Source organism: Ctenopharyngodon idella, chromosome 5 (genome assembly GCF_019924925.1).
Source record: "Ctenopharyngodon idella isolate HZGC_01 chromosome 5, HZGC01, whole genome shotgun sequence".
NCBI lineage: Eukaryota > Metazoa > Chordata > Actinopteri > Cypriniformes > Xenocyprididae > Ctenopharyngodon > Ctenopharyngodon idella.
In genome coordinates, this window is record NC_067224.1 from 25,018,930 (window position 1) to 25,040,173 (window position 21,244).

Below are 21,244 nucleotides of genomic sequence, written 5' to 3' on the forward strand. Positions count from 1 at the left end.
TTTAAGTATTAAACAGATTTTCTCAAAAGGTATAAAAAGTATAAAGGCCAAATTATAAATTCTAAAGACCACAGAGTCTATTTTTACACCCATAAAAGGGTAACATATCCCATGAGATACATTTACAAATGTAAAAATTAAATTAATAAAATTTCAACATTTATGTAGGCTAATAGGCTAATGCTTAACTTTTTAAACATGCAACAAGTCCCCTCTAAATATTGTAAATATGTGAAATATATCAACTTTTATCTGAAGGTTAATATATCTCCCACTACAGGTGGTTGTTTTTAAATGCTGCCTGTGAGCTAAACAAAGAATGTATGAACAGAGGCACCAGATCTAAATATTCACAACAAACACCCTTTCAACATGAAACCAAGAAATGAGACCTACACTTTCACTGCCTCTCAAATCTTTCTATCACCTAGGATACAAAAACCTTTTTAGGGTTAAAGCCCTGGTCTAGTCTAGATTTGTTAAGGTCTGTCTCTGCATTGTGTATCTCAGCTCCTCTATGCTAAATGTTAGTACTTTAAGTTTTCCACATCTGTGCAATAATACTATTTTATGAAGTGAATAAAAACATTCTCTATGAGGAAACCAGCATCATAAATGACCCCATAAATGTAAATATAGAGGAAAAACAACCACAGATAAACATTCTGATGTTCAGCACTTCAATTTTATGAACAAACTAACAAGCCAGCTGTCATCCATTGCATAATAATGTCAAAATACACTTGCAGAAGCCCATATGTATGTTCCATTAGCATAAACTGATACACGTTTTGATCCTCAAGTGAAATCCTCAAGCAACATACTTCAATACATGTGTCATAAATACTTATGAAGACTCTGGAACTAATGTTCTGAACAGAATTATCTCCATTACACTCTACCTGGCACCTGCACACCCTGGAGGTTATACGACATCTGTCGGAAGCGTGCATCTGCTCTAAACAAGGGATTCACAGACACAAGTACATCACAATGGATTTTATATGTCATATTAAGATTTATAAGACAGTTAACAACAATTTTACATCCTTTATCAAGCTGTAACTCTTTAACAAAACACTAATTATTCAGTAAAAATCATTTTTACAACAGCCTAATTTACTATGGAAAATGGAAAGAGATAACAAGGCTGTATGACAACGCATAGTTCTAGAGCATTAACTCTACTAGACAACACTTCTGGTAATATTACATACAGTAATATTACACATTACAATTTTAAATGACTATCAAGCAAATTAATGTATGAGGATGTTCAAGTTTAACACACGCCATATATGTAAACTGAGGTTGTTAGCAGTGTATCGGTCTGTCTGTGAGATTGCATACGAACGAGTCCATGTCATTAGTACAGACCCTCTGTCTGTTTCCTTCCTCCTAGATGTCTGTATGGTCTGCCTGTCCAGTCTATGTGTGAATGATCGAGTCTGTCCTTTAGTAAGGCACAGTTGAATATGCTCTGGTTTGTCAGTAAACTAATGCACTGCTCATAGACTTGTGTTTGAGATAGTTGATGAGCCTGGGTGGAATCTCCAGAGAGTCCAAAGAGTTAATCTTGTTCACCTGTATCAGGTGTCTACGAATGGCTAACCTACACTGAGATGCCAGAGTCTTTGGACACCCTGTAAAAAAAAAAAAGTGAGAGAGAGATTAATAAAACAGTTATTTAACATAATAAAAAGTTATTTATCACATGGCAATCAGTGTTATTTAAATGACAGCATTCTAATAAGAGCCGTATTTCATAATTTGCATCAATGTATGACAGCGTGTGCAGAGCTCTGCTTTCCACTCCCTGCAGGGACTAAAATATTTCCACGCAGCACATGAGAAAATAAAGCTTGGGACATGTTTGATGTTTAAAAAGAGTTATTAAAGGATTAGTCCACTTTCAAATAAAAATTTCCTGATAATTTACTCACCCCCACGTCATCCAAGATGTCCATGTCCAACTTACAGAACGAACACGGCGCCAGTTCCGTTTTTTTCCGTAAGTAGAATAGGAAAGGCGTAGGACGTACAGCGTAAGCTTTTTGAAGAATACAAAAGGCGGAATGGCGAAGCAGTTGCAAGGCGATCATTTGTGTTTATAAAGCATATACATTTGTATTTTTTTTAAGCAAATGACCGATTGTTTCGCTAGATAAGACCCTTATTCCTCGTCTGGTATCGTTTAAAACTGCACTAAAACTAATTTTGACCTTCAACCGTCTGGAGTCCATTGAAGGAGAATAATCCTGGAATGTTTTCATCAAAAACCTTAATTTCTTTTCAACTGAAGAAAGAAGGACATGGACATCTTGGATGACATGGGGGTGAGTAAATTATCAGGAAAATTGTATTTGAAAGTGGACTAATCCTTTAAGATATTATTAATAAGCCTCGAAAAAGAGCTCAAAGCACTGCTCGCTTTGCTGGGCTCAAACCTATAGAACGTCGCCTTTCAGACAGCATGCGATCACAAATTCAGTTCTCTTTCACAAATTATTGCACTTGAATGGTCAAAAATATGTCAAAATGCACATCCAGGCAAGTATCTACGCAAACACAGTCAGGTATTTCTTAAGCGAACGTAAACAGTTAAGAAAGAAATCGGGTGTGATCCATGTGTCAGGTCTTAAATAAACCTGCTGCTGCTGTCTGTGTGAATAATGTTAATTAAACAAACAAACACAAAAATAGATAAATAAAAAGGTACATCACCCACTGCTTGACTGAATATCTTTAATATATTTATTAAGAATCAGTGTAAAGTTAATTTATAGAGTGAAGACTATGCAGTGCTTTATTTAGTTATTTAGTTTACTTTTGTTTAATTTCTTAATGCTACCGTTAAATAGACCTTCTGTAGCCTACCTACCTACCCATTTTTTTCTTTCTTATATTGTCATATTGATTGTAATTAGCATCTTTGCTTATTTTAAAGATAATTTTAAATATATTTTAAGATAAAATAAATATTGTTAAAATATTTACTCATATGATGAAATAAGATTTTGGTCCCCCACCCCAAATAAAATATATATATTAGATTTATATATATATATATATTCATTCTTAATAGTTTTGGTCACCAACATTTTTTTTAAAAGAAACATAATACTGCTAAAAACAATTTTCTCACCTCGCTCTTTCAGCAACAGCTCAACAGCTTCATTCTGTTTGGTGCTCTTCTCTATAATGAGGGTCGGCAGGTAGACATTTGCCCCAAAGTCAATGAGCAGTTGAATGTATTCGACTCCACAGCCGTGTCTCAAACACAATTCCAAGACCGTCTTCTGCTGCGTGGCCCTGCCGATCACCTTCTCTTCTGGGCTGTTATAGTTCGGATCCGCCCCGAATAACAGCAACATTTTGAAGCAGTCCAGGTGTCCATATATAGCTGACAGGTAAAGCGGGCCACTACACACGGCAACCCCCGATGCCCACAGCGTCACCTTTGACCTGGCGTTGACCTCTGCCCCGTGCTGAAGCAGCTGGCGAAGGATCTCTGGGTCGCCCTCTCGGGCGGCGGTGAGCACGGGCGAGCTGTTGTTCAGGTGACTTCCGTTCGGATTAGCCCCAGCACGGAGCAGGGCTAGCACACAGCTCAAGTAACGCCCGCACACGGCAGTGAAAAGAGGAGTCTGGGCTTTCACATCAAGGGGATCCACATCTGCCCCATGGGCCAGGAGCAACTGCAGGCATCTCAGGTGACCTGCAGGGGGGAAAAAAGCTGCGTCTTGGTGTCCAACAAACTCAGATGTGACATCAGAGTGCGCATGCAAGGGTGACACATGTACCTTTGGACGCAGCCATGCGTAACGGGGTACCTGGGATACCCCAACCACTCTGCTGATTAATGCACTTCCTGTAGCGTTCTTGTGACAGTAGCTCAGCCAACAGTAAATGGTCATCGTCAGCCACAGCTCGGTTCAGCTCCAGACTCTCAACAGCAGATTCATCCTCTTCCACCGGCCGCAGGTAGAGCATAGAGAACTGTAGAGAAAAAGAAAGTTTATGCAGAGATGAGTGTTTTCTGTGCCTCTGCATCATTTTAATTTTAGTTTGAATAACTTTTTGCGCTTTTATTATTTTTATTTGTTAAATATTTCTATTTTGTTTTATTTTTTATTTCAGTTTTAGCATTTTTAGTACTTACTGTTTTGTGAAACTTTTTTATATATATATATATATATATATATATAATAGTTTTAGTTACCAAAAACACCACTGGATTCTAGATTTTCAGGCAGAATGTTCAAGATGAATTGCATGAATTCAGTTCAGTTGTGCATAACAACAAAACCTTGGGTGCTGGACTTTTATTATTATTGAGTGAATTAAGATTATATGATAATGATACTGTTTTTTGTGACTGCGTTCATAACATTAAAACGCTTTGTCATGATGAACTTTATTTATATGCATTAGCTTTAACGCACTAACTTACTAGCAAGCAAACACCAGTTAGCCAGCTAGCAAATGAGATAAAACCCATAAATACATGCAAAACTGGATTCTTAAAGGGTTTATGTTACTAAACTCAACTGAGAGTAATACTGTGCGCATACGGAAGAAAATTCATTCTCAAGCTCTTTGAGCTCGGTAGATTTGACTCCAGTATTTGTAAATAACGCAGAGTTTGACTCGCTCTCGCCGACCTGCTGTCGAACAAACACACATTTTACCGGTATAAACTAGTAAAAATATACAACATGACCATTTAGCAGATATTTTAAGAGTGTTTTCGTCTCAAGGACACTCACCGAGCTAATAATAAGCCAAACACTGACGACGAGCAGCGGAAGATGTTCTCCGGGCGGCCACAGGGGGCGCTGTGCGCGCACACACCGCCATTAGGATTCGGTCATTCTGTATGTGTAATGAGTGGGTTAAATGTTATCCACAATCATAATAATGCAAATAATATGATCGCATAATATAATGCATATCGTTACTAAAATCTTTATTTATTTAAAGAAAACATCAATTTAAATGTAATGGTGTACAAAAGAGGTACAAAACAGTGCAGTGATCAAAACAAGCGTATAAAAAAAAATTATGTAATTACACAGCAAAACTATTTAGTTTTAAAAATAATATATGCAGTGTAACCACAGGCTGTCATTTTCAGTGATTTCACTCTCATTGCTTATTTTAAAATTCCCTTTTGACTACTGCTGAACATTTAATAAACAGAACTTTTTTTTTCCTAATTTAATCAAAAAATAATAAATGTAAACAAATGCTTCTCAAAAAAGGAAGCATTTTTAAACATATTGATATTGCATCTCTGGAGCTCCATAGCAGCCAGGGTTCAATGGTTCAAACTTGAATTCTAAAACGAAAGCTTTCAAATCTTTTCCACATCCATAAGCAATAGACTCATTTTACACATCCAGTAGACATCATTAAAAACAGTATTGCTTTGCAAAACTATATATGCCATGTATTCAAAAGACTTGGTCAAAAGGACATTGGTTATATTCTTGAAGCACCACCATCAACAATTTTATGTGCATCAAATTATTTGTTTGGCATTAGAGCTAGGCTTAAACAATGCGGCATCCTATTGCATTCAATCAGCAGCATTTCAGCTGTGTTGCTTTGCATGCAAAATGAACAGCGCTTACAATATGGAACACCACAAAAATAATACTATGCCCTTGTGTGAAGAAAAAAAAAAAAAAAATCATCATTTTGACCCGTTTTCTAATAGTTTGTTCCCTTTAGCTACCTGAATCTCACAACAGCTGCTTATGTGTCTGAATAAATCAGTATCAGGGTCTGGTTTTCAAATGTACTATACATATTACATGGAAAGTGTAATTAAAAGCCAGACATTAAAAAACAGCCTACCGTACAAAAGAACTCCAATAAAACAAGGTCAAATTTGATCAATATGGCATTTAAACAAAACATAAATGATTCTGATTACCTGTGATCAAAGCATATAGCTTTAATCCTCATGGTCTGAAGGCCAACAAACACACTCAAGTCCACTGAACATTTCAGGAATGTTCAGAACAGATATAATAGAATAAAAAGAATACACACAGAGCTAGAAAAACCTCATGTACAATGATACACAATCACAAACGAGTGTTTGGACGTTTGAATGCTCTTTTTTTGTATTATAGTGGCCTAAATTGTGGAAACAGTACTGCATGTATCTTTTCAATACTCCAGACATTTGTTCTTTGGGGTTTCAGTCAAAATGTCCAATCTGTTACTATGGAGACTCAATAGGATTCTTGTACCTCCTCTTTGGAATGTTCTGTTTCCACAGAAACAGGTTTGTCCTTAGAGGAGGTCAGATCGTGTTCGGTGGCTGCTGGCTCTGCCCCTTCTTTCTCATTGCACTTTTCAACTCCTGGACCCACCTCCTCTGCATCGCCATTAATCAAAGGAGCATAGCTTCCGTTTGATTGGACAACAGGAGCAGTGGGAGTCTTCTCACTTGGACTGTCCTGTTCTGCAGGTGTGTTGATTGGTCCAGATGGATCAGGGAGAACTCCATCTGCAACAGCCAGCTGCTGTAAATGGAGGAGAGGGAGACAGTGTCATGTCAATCAAATACCTCTCTGCTTAAAAACTGCAACTCCCACAACCCCACTTACTCGCTGTAATTCAGTCATGGTTCTTTCTCCTTCTACCTGCTTCTTTGTGAGAAACAGCAGCTGGTCTAGAACAGACTGTTTTGGATGCATGCCTCTGTCATAGTGGTTATACATCCCACACCAGAATCTGGTGAACACAAATACACAATACAGCACTTCATTAAAACTTAGTTGGATATTTGTTACCATGCTTTTGGTGCTAAATTATTCCGTAAACACAAGACATTAAAGAAACTGAATTAATTTGGTCTCACTAGCTATGTTTCCATCCAAAGTTGCAAATTTAACTTGTGCACAAAATTGGAATATCGCATAAAAACATTTGCAAATAAAGCACTTTTTCCATCCAGTGAGCCGAACAGAACAAAATCGTCACTTCCTGATAATCTGGCACTAAATATCACTAAAATAAAAATTTGCTGCAGTCTGAGAAGCCATTTTATATAATAATTTTGTATATCATAAGTTACTTGTGCCTCAGAGCGCACAGACAAAACGCAATAAAGTTATCTTGCTTTCGGAAGCGGATGCTTGCTGTTTGGGAACACAATCGTTTAAGGGAGGTAATTATACCGAACCACTTTAATGACAGACTTTGGCAAAGGCATTTCAGAATGACCAAAACAGCATTTCAGTCTGCTGGTTAGACCAGTTATGACATCCCATTGCAAAGTCAATACGCATCAAAGGGATTTATTCTGTAAATATGTTTCATAGATATAAATTGTAGTTTATGCGCATGTTTTCTTATCAGATAAAATGTTTGGGGTTTTTTTCGACTCAATTGCACGCATACGTTTTTTATGCACATTTTTAGAATTTATGCACATTTTGGTGTTTCCATCCAGCGTTTTTCTATGCGATATCCCATAATGGGCATAAAAGTAGGTGGACTGAAACATAGCTAAGTGACAGTATTTGAACAGTATTACACCACTATTATCTTTTTGTTTGTAGTTAGCACAGTGGAGTGTAAAGTTGTTGTGCATTTACACCAATCTGTGTTTGTTGGAAACAAGTGGCAAAGCTGGTTTATTCATGTGTTTGAGAGTGTATTCATACTTGAAATGCAGGGGTAAAGTGCTTGGCCTGAGAACTGTGCTCTCTACTGAACGCCGGTACAAGGGGTTTCGATACTGATGCTGGTTCTCCAGAAGATGTGGCCACAATGAAAACGTCTTTTCATGCAACCTAAAATCCCACACAGAATGTTGAGGCAAAGCATTTAAAATCATTCAAGACTTGGAAAAAAGCAAACAAACAGAGTATGGTTGATTTCACTTCTGTTCTAATAAAGACTATTTGCTTTTAACTTTGAAGCACACACATTACATGCTTACTGACCTTTATTTTACATACATGTACGTGTGTGTGTGTGTGTGTGTGTGTGTGTGTGTGTGTGTGTGTGTGTGTGTATTCTATCCTCACCTCATTTCCAGCCGCTCTTTCTGGCAGTTGCCGATGAAGTTTCCGTACTGACAGGCGTAGACTTGATTGTGTATTTCTATGAGGTAACGTTCATTGAACTCAAACACACAGGGGAATTGTTCTGACAGCTGCCACACGCATTCCAGGAACTGGGTGAACACCGGAGACACTTCCTTGGGGTCGGTGTCCAGATGGCCACACCTAGAGCACAAACATACACATGATGTCACAAAAAAACTGACCAGGTATTGACAATAATGGCTACAGAGATCACTATTAATCAGCCTATTTATAGTATACAAAAGGTAATTATCACATTTTAGCAACACTATTTTAATATTTAACATATTAATAACACTGCTATATAATATTTATATTTGGCTGTTATTAAATGCTGTAATACTGTTTTATGGGTTATTTAATAATTCATGCAACAGCAGTGAAAGTTTTTACCTGTAACTGAATTTATGACCAAAAGAGATCCACTCCTTTTCTATCAAAACCTGTAAAAGAGGAAAAAAAGGTTTTTTTACCTTTTAATATACACTACTGTTCAAAAGTTTGGGGTCAGTAAGATTTTATAAAAGAAATGAAAACATTTATTCAGCAAGGACGCATTAATTTGATCAAAAATGACAGTGAAGACACTTAAAACAAATGCTTTCTATTCATCAAAGAATCCTGAAAAAATGTATCATGGTTTCCACAAAAATATTAAGAAGCACAACTGTTATCAACATTGATAATATTAGTAAGAAATGTTTTTTGAGCAACAAATCAGCATATTAGAATGATTTCTGAAGGACGCTGGAGATTGGAGTAATGGCTACTGAAAATTCAGCTTTGCCATCACAGGAATGAATTACATCTCAAATTAAAATAGAAAACAATTAATTTTAAATTGTAATATATAAATCATAATATTACTATTTTACTGTATTTCTAAATCTTACCAACCATACAATTTTGAACAGCATATATATTTAGTTAGACAGGAATAGTTGATGACTTAATTAGCAAAGCCATGACCTGCCTAACAGTGTGACATGAATGTGAGCGTGCACTTAAAATTCACAGGAGTCCTGAGGTTATAGGTTACTAGCTCATTACCATGAGGCCTTTAATGGTTCTGTAGTATGGGTCCAGCAGTAAGCAAGCCAAAGAGCACACCTGAGCCGTTCTGTCCCAACCATCAGAACAATGTACCAACACACTCGCCCTCTCTTCACAGACAGCCTATAACACAAACAAAAAGACTGAGTAAATCAGAAATACTTGCTGATCATTTGCAGTGTCTCTCGCTGCAATTACAGATTGGAGGTCAGAACCTTGGCGAGGAACACGCCTGCATCCATCACAGATTTGATGTGCCTCAGCCAGCCGGAATTTTCCAAACCCGTCAGATAGTCACTCATGGAAGGGGATTTCATAGAGCACACTGGAAAGAACAAAGGTATAACCAACTATCACTTTATCTAATACTGGCTTGAAAGGTACAACCAACACTCAACTGAGCATAGAGTTACAAACACAAGCTTAATTAGCTTATAAAGAGTTATATGCTGCATATATCAGTACAAATGAAAAAGCTTGTCCTCTCACCCTCCAGCAGTTTTTGCAGGCTGTTTCTCATGACGTGGATGTTTTCAATTCCTTGAAAGTGGAACCTGATATTGGAGTAGTTGTCCTCATTCTCATAGCCTTTACCAGCTGCACGGTTCGCCATTGCATTCAACTGACAAAGACAAAAAACACATATAAATGTACGTACACGTAGCTCCAAATGATCAGGTCATGGCTTACAGTTATTTTTCTTTAAAAGAAAAGGGAAAGGAATTAAATGTTATTTCTCTAGTTAAAACATGAGATGGGCAACAATCAGTAGAACAGTATATAAAATATATTGCAATACATATAAATAAAATACACTGTATAACTAAACTCTAAAAAATAAATTATGACTACAAGTGAATGGTTCAAATCCTTTAAATGTTCATTACATAAATAGAAGAGTAGTTGGGGTCAGAGGGTGAAAGATTACAGATGTGACTCCTACATATATGCCAGAGCAGTTGGGGTTGAATGTTTAAAGATAAACATTTACAAGTCCCATCATGTAGTTGTCCTCTAATGTACTGCATATAGAAAGGTTAAGGTTAAAGGTCACACCTTGGGCCGTGTGTCCACTACATATATAAAAGGGCAGTTGGGGTTCGCTTGACTGATGACCTGGAGCATCTGCTCGTCTTCTACACAGCGAGAGTTCAAACCCGACAAAGGCTGACTGCAGCGACAGATCGCAGCCTGCAAGAGAGTAACGCAAAATACAAAGAACAGACAAGGATGTTGTTAGCAGCACAACTTCTCGCTTTTCCAGTATAAACCTACTGATGCATTTATATGTCCTTAACATGGTGTCCAGCAAACTAAAAATGCGATTAATAGACTGACTTTGTGAAATTGGCAGTTACAAAGCCTAGTAAGTCATTTTGCTGCCTACAATCTAGGTTTAATCTACTTTTAAATTATTCATTCAATATATTAATTAGATTTTATTCAATAACTATGCAGTATTGTATGTATAAGCTTTTCACTCAACTTTTTTGGCTATCTTTGCTGAATTTAATGAGTTTGTTGCAGTGCATTGTGGGACATTATCTGTTGAGGATACATGCAATGCTTTCTTAGAATTTGGCCAATTGTCTTAGACGGCAGCATACTTATGATGTCTACTGTTTGAAATAGCCTTCAATCTAGGAGTGTGCCTATGATGCCTTAAAATGCTGTCTAGGTAGGGAGCCCATGAGGTTGTGAAACAGAGCCATTGTGTGCATTTATGAAGTGCATGCCATGTGCTTGTATACCTTTGTATCTTTGTGATAGTAAGACAGAACAGGCAATCGCCCTCGGCTCCTAAACTTGGCACTGCCTGTTACTGTAGCAACACTGGCACTTTTAGGGAGTCCAAGGATAGATGGATAAGTGCTACAGATCTGTGTAAAAGTGAGACAGAGGGAAATTTTTGATTGATTTTTTGAAAGATCCTTGAGAGAGAAAAAAAGAACATAAAAATTTTGGGTGCATACACTACAGTTCAAAAGTTTGGAGTCGACAAGATTTGTTGATGTTTTTGAAAGAAATCTCTTATGCTCACTAAGACTGCATTTATTTAATCATGTATACAGTAAAAAGAGTAATATTGTGAAATATTACTACAATTTATTAAAATGATTGTTTTAAAATGTAATTTATTCCTCTAATGGCAAAGCTGAATGTTCAGCATCATTACTCCAGTCTTCAGTGTCACATGATCTTTCAGAAACCATTCTAATATGCTGATTTGATGCTCAAGAAACATTTCTTCTTATTATAAATGATATAAATCTTATTATAAATGCGGCTTTTAACTGAAATAGATAAATAAATATGGTAAGACTTTACTATCACTTTTGATCAATTTAAAGTGTCCTTCCAGAATAAAAGTATTAATTTCTTTTATAAAAAAAAAATCTTACTGACCCCAAACTTTGAACGGTAGTATGTTTGGTTGAAACTGTTGCTGGGTTCTGCCTAAAACATTCTTATCATGGTGGTCAGTAGAGTTTGGCTAATTATTGTGAAATGGTCCTAAACAGGAAGCATATTTACTTTACTAAGTTTACTATACGCTACCTCATAGTTCTTGTTGAGGTGGCTAATTTCCCAATATTCATTGGAGAGACCCATCCTGCTGAAGTCATTCGCCACATTGATGAATTCCCAACCCCGTCTCCTGTCCTCCTCGTTTTGGTTTGGATTATAGAGAAAGGCATAAAGCTCATCTTCTTTGACTGAAATGACACAAAAGCACAGTTAGAAACTGAGAGCAAATAGGTGTGTGGTTGGGTTTTTGAAACAAAGGTGTCGCTATTAGGCCAGCCCTGAACTGTCACTACATTTATTAAGCATGTGCTGTTAGTGTTGTTAACTAAAATTATTAAAGGGTTCACCCAAATTGAAAATTATCCCATGACTCACCCTCAAATCATCCTAGGTATATATGACTATCTTATTTTACACAGAAACACAATCTGAGCTATATTATAAAATATCCTGGCTCTTTCAAGCTTTATAATGGTAGTGAATGGCTCTCCTGATTTTGAAGTCCAAAAAAGTGCATCCATCCATCATAAAAGATATCCACACATGGCTCCAGGGGGTTAATAAAGGCCTTCTGAAGCGAAGCGATGGGTTTTTTTTAAGAAAAATATCCATATTTAAATCTTTATAAACTATAATAACTAGTCATCCGGCAGAGGGCCTGCACAAATCGACAAAATACCGGTCATGAATTAGAAGTCTAAAAGGAGAATTTTTAAAGAGAAATATTGGAGGATTTCAATATAAGAGAAGAGATGCTTGAGTTTGTTGCCCAGCCCTATTTGTTTGAACCCCGAGAGGCGTCTAAGCTCACGCTATTCCTACATCCTACATCATACATCCCGTCAGAAGCTACTCTTTTGGCGCAAGTCGACTTGCGTAGGCTGTCTGCCAGAAGCTAGTTATTTTAGTTTATAAAGTTTTAAATATGGATATTTTTCTAACAAAAACCCATCGCTTCGCTTCAAAAGGTCTTTATTAACCCCCTGGAGTCAAATGGATTACTTTTATGATGGATGGATGCACTTTTTTGGCCTTCAAAATTGTGAGTGCCATTCACTACCATTGTAAAGCTGAGCAAGGATATTTTTTAATACAACTTTGATTGTGTTCATCCTAAAGAAGATGGCTAGGATGGCTAGAGGGTGAGTAAATCATGGGATAATTTTAATTTTTGGGTTAACTATCCCTTTAAGAATTGTTTTTCACTGACTGAAATAAAGCTGAATTAAAATATAAATATTAGATGAAAACGTAAACTTGAAAAACTAAAGCTGCAAGATTTCTAATGAAATTTAGAAATGTTGCAACTAACTGAAGTATAAGTTTAAGGGTGTATTCACACCTGTCTTGTTTGGTTTGATTGAATCGAACTCAAGTTTGTCCCCCCCCCTTGGTGCGGATATTTTGGGCAAGTGTGAATACAGCAATCGCACTCGGGTGCGACCCAAACAACCGTACCGAGACCCAGCTGAAGAGGTGGTCTCGGTCCGGTTCCAAACGAACTCTGGTACGGTTTTCTGCTTGAGAATTTCTGTCCAACGAATGCATGACCTTAGCACACGTGTGGTTTTGTTTACAAATTTTGGTTCACTTGCAAAAAGGGCAGTGTGAATGCGAACCACACCAAACAAACAAAAAAAAATAATAATAATAATCAACATTGTATTTGGTCCGAACAAAAAATCTAAATAAAAGCCAATTCAAAATATTAATAAATACTATAATCGTATATAAATAATACTGAAATAACACTGCCATGTACATGTGATTTCATGTTTCAACATTTGATTTTCTGTTGGTTATCAATTAAAAAAACAAAAACATAAAAACAAAAAAAATCTCATAAATCTTAAAAACTTTGCTCATATCAATGCAACAAACCACCAGTATGTGTGTGGTGTGTGTACCTGGTTGAGAAAGGCGCAGAAGTGACTGATAGACATCCTGACAATCTCTCTCTCGTTGGAACAGCAGATGAAGCAGCTGGAAGGTTTTACAGCGGATCAGGAGCGGACAACCAGACGCGGTTAAAGGAAGTTTCTCTACTGACGCAATGTGATGATGCAGCACCTTCAAACACACAGGATTGAAAGATAACCACTGTTATCAGACATATCTAGATGTGTATTTCTAAAAGACTCAACAACAGATGCCCTATGGTGGAAGAACATGGCTGCATCTGAAATCGCATACATTCCTACTATATAAGTAGGCGAGAAACAGTATGTGACAAGAGTAGTATGTCCAAATTCACAGTACTCATAAAAGAGTAGGCAAAAATTACCCGGATGACCTACTACTTCTGGCAAGATCCTGATGTGTGCATACGATGGACACTTTATTATCCCTTGAGGCCACAGGAGAGGATTTTGTGAACGGCAGTGAGGCGTCGCAGTTGACGTTGGTAGGTCACAGGATAATGACAGCATGGCGAATGTAGAACATCTGGATTAAATTCATACTACATAATCGCACTATATAGAACATACTTTTTTAGTGGTTGTGAAGTAATTACTTACTCCAAATATGTACCTACTCAAGAGAGAATGCAATTGCAGATGCAGCCCATGGTATATTCTGTTCCCACTGGCCTACATTACCCATGTTTCTTTGCGTGTGCTGTTGTTTTGTTCCACATAGATAAGGTGAGTAGCGGTCAAGTAAAGAGTGCCCAGAGCTGACGACTTTTCGGTGTACCTGTTCAGTAGTTTCACATACTCCACCTCCAAAAAAATTCAGAAAGAAAAGTGCATTAGTGTAGAATTATCGACTCAACTGTCTGTGACTGATACACAAAGCACTAGCCAATGACTGAAGGGGTTAAGAAGACATAATCATGTCTGTCGGGTTTGGATGTGCCCCTTAGGGAGCAGAATCTATCATCCAAACTTTGTTTGACACAATGGAGAGGAAATCCTAAAGAACCTCTTAAGACTACAGTCAGCACATCCTGTTGCTCCATCTCTGCACTTTTGTCATTTTAGTTACTGAGTAACAAGCAATGTTACACCATTATAACACAAGATGCCACTTCAGCACTAAAGAACAGTTTCTTATGAGTCAAAGTCTAATGTATTCTACTCATTTATACTTGAAATATATAAGAACTAATCTTTTCAGTATCCTAATCTTTAGGATAGCAAAATGAAGCTGGCTTTATTTGGTCAGGTATGAGATCTCTATTGTCTCCATAAAGTGAACATTTGAAATCTTGTATTTTTGCATGACATGAAACTCAAGCTAAGCCACAGTAGGTCCAATTAAGACTATATTGTCAACTTTGATCCAAGATTCAAACTAATAATTCTCTGTGAGTGGGTAGAGCAGACCTGACCAGAGGTGTTAGCTGCTAATATAGACCACAGTTCCTGCAGTACTGCTGATTCAACATGTGACATCCTTTGAGCTGACCCCTCCATGCCCCTCAAACATACACAAAAGACAAAAGGCTGCAGCAATCATCTTTTAATACTTTTTACAACGATCATATGACCATATAATGTTATGTAACAAAATAAACATATTTTCAGCAGTATTACTTCTCAATCCTGGTCCTGGATTGCATCTTGGATATGCAAATTTCTAATAAAATGATGTTCATCAAGTATAAGATACTTAATGACCAGGACTGAATGACCAGAACCACTGTCATGTACAGTTACATCCTGTGTCATACTTTAGGCCAGGGGGTTTCAAATTGGGGCCCAGGGGGACCCAAGGAAGTGCTAGGGGGTTCACGAAAAAATAAATAAATGAACAAAAAAAATAAAGAAAGGAAATTAGATTAAAATAAGTAAATAACAATACAGTAATAACAATAATGGTACACTCCTGTAATGTGCAGAAAAAAAATATAATGTAACTTAATAGAAACTAAATATTTTCTAAATTATGTTTTTGACATATTTATAAATATCATTATTTCACAGTATAAATTTGGTCTTCATACAATAAACAACATAGATGCCTTTTAAATTTTAGGGCAGGGTCCCTCACATGAGTATGATCATATTTAGGGGTCCATGGCATCTTAAAGTTAAAAAACCCCTGCTTTAGGCAAAGCTTCACAGAATATTTTTCCCTCCCTTTGCCTACAGGTTCACTTGAGCAAACTTAAAAGAGGATTTTGTACATATTGAAGTGACAACTGAAAAAGCCTTCAAAGTCCATTCAGATTCATTTAGACTTTAAAACGCATTGGATGAATTTAACAGCAGACTAAAGCTCGGAATCATGTTAACCAACCCATTTAAACGCTTCCTTCTGTTTTTACACATATCGAGAGTTATTGGGTCTAACATTACACGAGATCTGCCAACTTTACACGAGTACACCTGTTGATTCAGACCTACCTTTGGCGTTATAATGTGCTCCATACTTTTATTGGGTTATCATCCAACTGTCCACGTTAAACTTTCGCTGTTTGTGTGTTTAGCGGTTGACATGTTTGTTTCGGGAAATCGTATTATGTCGCTGCGTTCCTTCCTGACATGAGAACTACAATCATGTCAGCTGACAGGACCAGATATCGCGATAAGTCAAAGTGCAACGTGATTTCAGTCGCCTACTTGATGTAACGGTCCGGTCGTCAACCAGTTTTTCAAACTTAGCGATTGGATTAGATTTAGATTTAGCGACTTTTTAGACCCTTTTAGCGACTAAGATGTTGCTTTCCCCCTGCAGTCACACCTCTCTCTGCGTCTACTCAGTTCAGTGAGTAGCTGAGAGGAGCAGCAGCACATTCCGTTGACCGCACTGCAGCTGACATAGACGTGAATAAGCTAGCTTTAAACACATATGTTTGCCACATATATTTGCAAAACAATAAAATATAGCAAAAGAAAAATAAAGTATTCAGCAAAAAAAAAAAAAAAAAAGCAAATAAACATAAAGAATCGCAAAATATGAATACAATAATGCAAAAATAAAGATTTATATAAACTGCAAAACTCATTCTGCTGTAAAAGAAGCTTAAAGGGTTAGTTCATCCAAAAATGGAATTTCTGTCATTATACTCACCCTCATGTCGTTCCAAACCCGCAAGACCTTCGTTCATCTTCGGAACACAAATTAAGATATTTTTGCTGAAATCCAAAAGGCTTTTTATCTCCCATAGAAAGAAACCACATTCATGGTCCAGAGAAGTAGTAAAAACATGGTTAAAATAGTCAACTTTTCTACAGTGGTTCAACCTTAATGTTATGAAGTGATGAGAATACTTTTTGTGTGAAAAAGCAAAACAAAAACAACAACTTTGTTGAGCTATTTTTTCCTCTTCCCTGTCAGTTTGTGTCACAGTTGGCGCAGTGAACGCATTGCAGAGCTTCCGTGTTTACATTTAAAGGTCAAAATCATGAAAATCTGACTTTCTCCGTGTTTAAGTGCTATAATCAGGTCCCCGGTGCATCTACCAACCCAGAAAACGTGAAAAAGGACAACCCAGTAACTTTATTTTGGTAAGCCTTTCTCTGCAAGCATGTGAAAAAACGAGTCGCTCAGATTTCGCTCCCCTAGTGACAAACCTGGAAGAGACACAGAAGAGAAGATATTGTTGAATGTTTTTTTTTTTTTATTCTCGTCGCTTCATAAAATTAAGGTTGAACCACTGCAGTCACGTTGATGCTTTTCTGGACCTTGAAAGTGGTGGTTAAATTGCTGTCTATTGAGGAGTCAGAGAGCTCTCGGATTTCTTCAAAAATATCTTAGTTTGTGTTCCGAAGAAGTCTTACGGGTGTAGAAAGACATGAGGGTGAGTAATTAATGACAGAATTTTCATTTTTTGGTGAACTAACTCTTTAAGTAATGCAATGTGTTTCTTCGGTTCAGGCAGCTCCACTTTCTGTGTGCTTTCCCTTAGCCTCTATATGCTCTGTTACTTTATGCTAGCACACACTGAAGTTGTGTTTGACAGAAATGTAATTTTACGCTGGACTGCTTCACAAATGAGGGTCAATTCAATGCTGGATTTGCACAAAAGATTCTCTCCATCCACTCAGGTTTGAACAATGTAAGGCTGAACACCATTACTGACAATCGTCATTTTGGCTGCGTGACATTCTCCAGCTTTGTTGTTGTTGAGCAACCAAAGTGAGAGCTGTTAAAGCTCCACCCTCTTCTGGAAAGGGGGCCGGGAGCAGCAGCTCAATTGCATTTAAAGGGACATACACCAAAACGGCGTGTTTTTGCTCACACCCAAATAGGGGCAAATTTGACAAGCTATAATTGATCTGTGGGGTATTTTGAGCTGAAACTTCAAAGACACTTTCTGGGGACACCAGAGACTTATATTACATCTTGTGAAAAGGGGCATAATAGGTCCCCTTCAAAAATAAACACTTTATGGCATACCATAAAAATAACCTGTAGTTCTCATTTCCAGTAGATTTAACAATGACTCATTTCTCACCTTTTTATGTACAGTGACAGATATTAGCATGTCAAAAAACACAGGTGTTTGATTCGCATTACCTATCTATTCCAGGGGATATGAATGTTTTTTTCCAAAGGCCGATCACATGCTGAAGAGACAGTTTCTCCCTGAAGTCTTGTTCTGTGGCGTAATGCTAATCCATTACGCCACATCATTCTTACGGTGCTTGTCCACTGACGCAGAGCAAGCATTTTCAATTCCTATTGAAGTTACTTCAAAGAAATTGACAGGCCAGTGTGTCAGTACGTAGCCGAAATAAGAAATGATGGGCTTGCTGGTGGGTTTTTTCAGCTCTTTGGCGATATCCAGTGCCTTCAGCTGGATGACGGCTCTGGTTATGGGCAGCCCCTCATTTCTTTTTTCAGCTATGTACTGACACACTTGCCTGTCAGTTTCTTCGAAGCGGACGCTTTTAGAACTGTGGTAAGCTTTTCTTTGACTGTTAGCATTTTTAAGACTGTGTTTTTGGGCTCAGCATCTTCTAACATTACACTTTGACACAAAGTATTTCTTGGCTGCTTCAGTTGTTTGATGACTCCACTGCGTTTATCAGTCCTGGGTGTCACGCTTGTTTTACACATACTTGGCGCTCCCTATTGTTGCGGGTGTATTATTGACATGTAAAAGTCTAGACCCTGAATATAAAATGACCCAATTTTTTCAGATGTATTTCCAAGAAAAAAAAATTATATTATATAATTTCTTATTATATTCGGAACAATACAGCATATACAATATATAATATATAATTAATTAAAGTTTATAAGTATATAAAATTTCAAAACAAACATTCTTTGATCAGTACTTTTTACTTTTAATACTTATGTCCATTAAAAATCAAGTACTTTTACTCAAGTAAAATTGGAAAGGAGTATCAAAGTTCTTAAGCTTCTTTTACAGCAACCATTGATTTTTGCATTGATTGAATTTTTCTTTTGTGATACTTTATTTTTATTTGCCAAAAATATTTTTGTTCAATACTTAATTTTTCTTTTGCAATACTTTATTATTTTGCAGATATATGTGGCATGGAATTGACTCCAAAGGATTTGATCTTTTTGATTGTCATTCTTCTCTTGTGCATATATGACTCACTTTCACAAAGCTTTAGTTCAACCAGTTTCCTAACTTTTTGAATTCAGATAATTTATTTAGAGACATACTGTACATTTTACATATTTAAACACATTAATAAACTTTATTAAACTTGCACATATATAAAATGTAGTCATTCAGTATATCATACTCATTCTGTTGTCTGAAAGAAAATACGTAAACGAGAACAGATTTACTGGACATAATACAGTATGTGTGAGCACGGATTAAAAAAGAAAACAGACATTAGACAGAATGCAAGTACGACGTGAAGACTTCACAAATAAGATCATTGACGCATGCCGTCATCTGGTGACATTTAACGACTTTTTGGGCAGGCTTTAGCTACTTTGAAAATAGTTGGCAACACTGTTGTCTGCATGCTGTAATAATTTAACACTGCAGTCCATATGTCAATAAAAATATATAAATTAAAAAATATATATGCAAATTAATTTAGTAACGCTATACAACATCTCCTCTGAATTTAAGATATAAATAGCCAATACATGAAAGGGACAAAGACAAGACACAAATAAAAGTTGGCTTTTCATTTTGAAATGACTCTAGAGCAGAGGTTTTCAAACAGGAGGAGTGTAATTAGTTGAAAAGTTGAAAAACAGTGTAAAAATGTACAAATAACTAATAAGACTAAGTAGCTAACTAAATTTAATTAAAATATTTATATAAATCCATAAATAAATAAAGTTATTTAAATAATACATATAATAGGCTAGTACAGTACACATGTTTATATATATATATATATATTTATTTATTTTTTTACAATAGGCCTATTAATAACAAATGGGTCTTTATTCATGAAAACATACAGTATAGCTGACTTTTAAATTTTAAGATGGGGGTCCCAAGCACAAGGATAATCACATTTGGTGGATTCTGTGGCATCTAAAAGATTGAAAATCCCTGCTCTAGACAAGCCATAACATATCTGGAAACCTCATTAACCCTTACCTACACCCAGACACACACAGCACAGGGGGGTTGCTCCTGCAGGGTGGCCCAACCAGATTTGTCTAATTGCTGGGGAGGACCCCCATCACTTGACCCATTGTCACCATAACGACCTCCCGACTCTTAGGCGCAGTTATCTGATAACAGGCGCACTAATGAAGATCATTAACATACAGCTCACCCAGCTTAAGCCAAATTCCCTCTCAAATACCTGCCAATGTCCTGCATATACAAAAGCACAAAATACACATGAATCTGACATAACAATGACAGCAACTGTTGACTGCAATTAAGAGCAATGGTGAGTTTTATGCAAATCAAGGCTGAGCTTATTCAAGAACTACAGCTAAAAATTGTTGTTAGTGCCTCCTTGCTATATGTGATAAACAGTATGTGAAAAGAGTAGTATGTTCAAATTCAAATTATTCATAAATCAGTAGGCAAAAAGTACCCAGATGACCTACTACTTCAAGTGAGATTCTGAAGTATGCATCCATTGGATACTTTAGTATTGCATGGGTTCAAGGGAGTGAAGTTTTAAATGGTAGTGAAGTGATGCAGTGATTGACATCATTAGAGATGTATTATGTTCATACAATCATGCTGTATAGAATATACTTTTCTAATGAGTGTGAAGTAAGCACTTATTAAAAAGAAGTACCTACTCAGAGAGTATGTGATTCTGGACACAGTCCATGAGTTTATTTTTTCTGATGGACAGGCCTTCGGGTGCTTGAGAAGCTAATGTGTTTTTAGGAATCTCAGCCCAGAGCAGAGAATCAGATAAAGAAAACAAAGATGAATCAGACCCTTCAGGATAATGATACAATCTGCAGATGGATCTCACACACAGAGCTGAATGCTGTCTAACACTTAACTCCATCTGACTATATCATTTCATGTATCTCATTCCTGCACTCTCAGTGTGAGCACTACCGGGTTTGGGCATGCCAATAGGTTTAAGCTACTAGAAGGGACAGAGATGTTTGTCTGATTTAGACTAATACGTACAAAAGTACATGGTAATGCTATCATAAATGTTCTAAAAAGT

At 36.8% G+C, this 21,244-nt stretch overlaps 2 protein-coding genes across 3 annotated transcripts; both read right to left on the reverse strand.

Moving 5' to 3' along the window:
* Window positions 1-663: 663 nt before the first annotated feature.
* Window positions 664-4,912, reverse strand: asb12a (ankyrin repeat and SOCS box-containing 12a). 2 transcript variants are annotated; one of them, XM_051894115.1, is made up of 4 exons: window positions 4,770-4,907; window positions 3,804-3,999; window positions 3,146-3,718; window positions 664-1,643 (listed from the first exon to the last, which is right to left on the reverse strand). In XM_051894115.1, exons 2-4 carry the CDS (start codon window positions 3,991-3,993, stop codon window positions 1,489-1,491), a joined length of 918 nt encoding a protein of 305 aa, XP_051750075.1. In that variant the 5' UTR covers window positions 3,994-3,999; window positions 4,770-4,907; the 3' UTR covers window positions 664-1,488. The 2 variants fall into 2 exon arrangements, with proteins under 2 accessions (XP_051750075.1, XP_051750074.1); XM_051894114.1 differs by having other exon boundaries at window positions 3,146-3,999; window positions 4,770-4,912.
* A 40-nt stretch (window positions 4,913-4,952) lies between these two features.
* On the reverse strand, window positions 4,953-16,223 carry mtmr8 (myotubularin related protein 8). Its single transcript, XM_051894113.1, has 14 exons — window positions 16,046-16,223; window positions 14,294-14,416; window positions 13,601-13,763; window positions 11,724-11,881; window positions 10,916-11,044; window positions 10,221-10,355; window positions 9,654-9,786; window positions 9,380-9,489; window positions 9,162-9,287; window positions 8,505-8,554; window positions 8,052-8,252; window positions 7,686-7,814; window positions 6,624-6,750; window positions 4,953-6,539 (listed from the first exon to the last, which is right to left on the reverse strand). Exons 1-14 carry the CDS (start codon window positions 16,067-16,069, stop codon window positions 6,246-6,248), a joined length of 1,902 nt encoding a protein of 633 aa, XP_051750073.1. The 5' UTR covers window positions 16,070-16,223; the 3' UTR covers window positions 4,953-6,245.
* Between the last annotated feature and the right edge of the window lie 5,021 nt (window positions 16,224-21,244).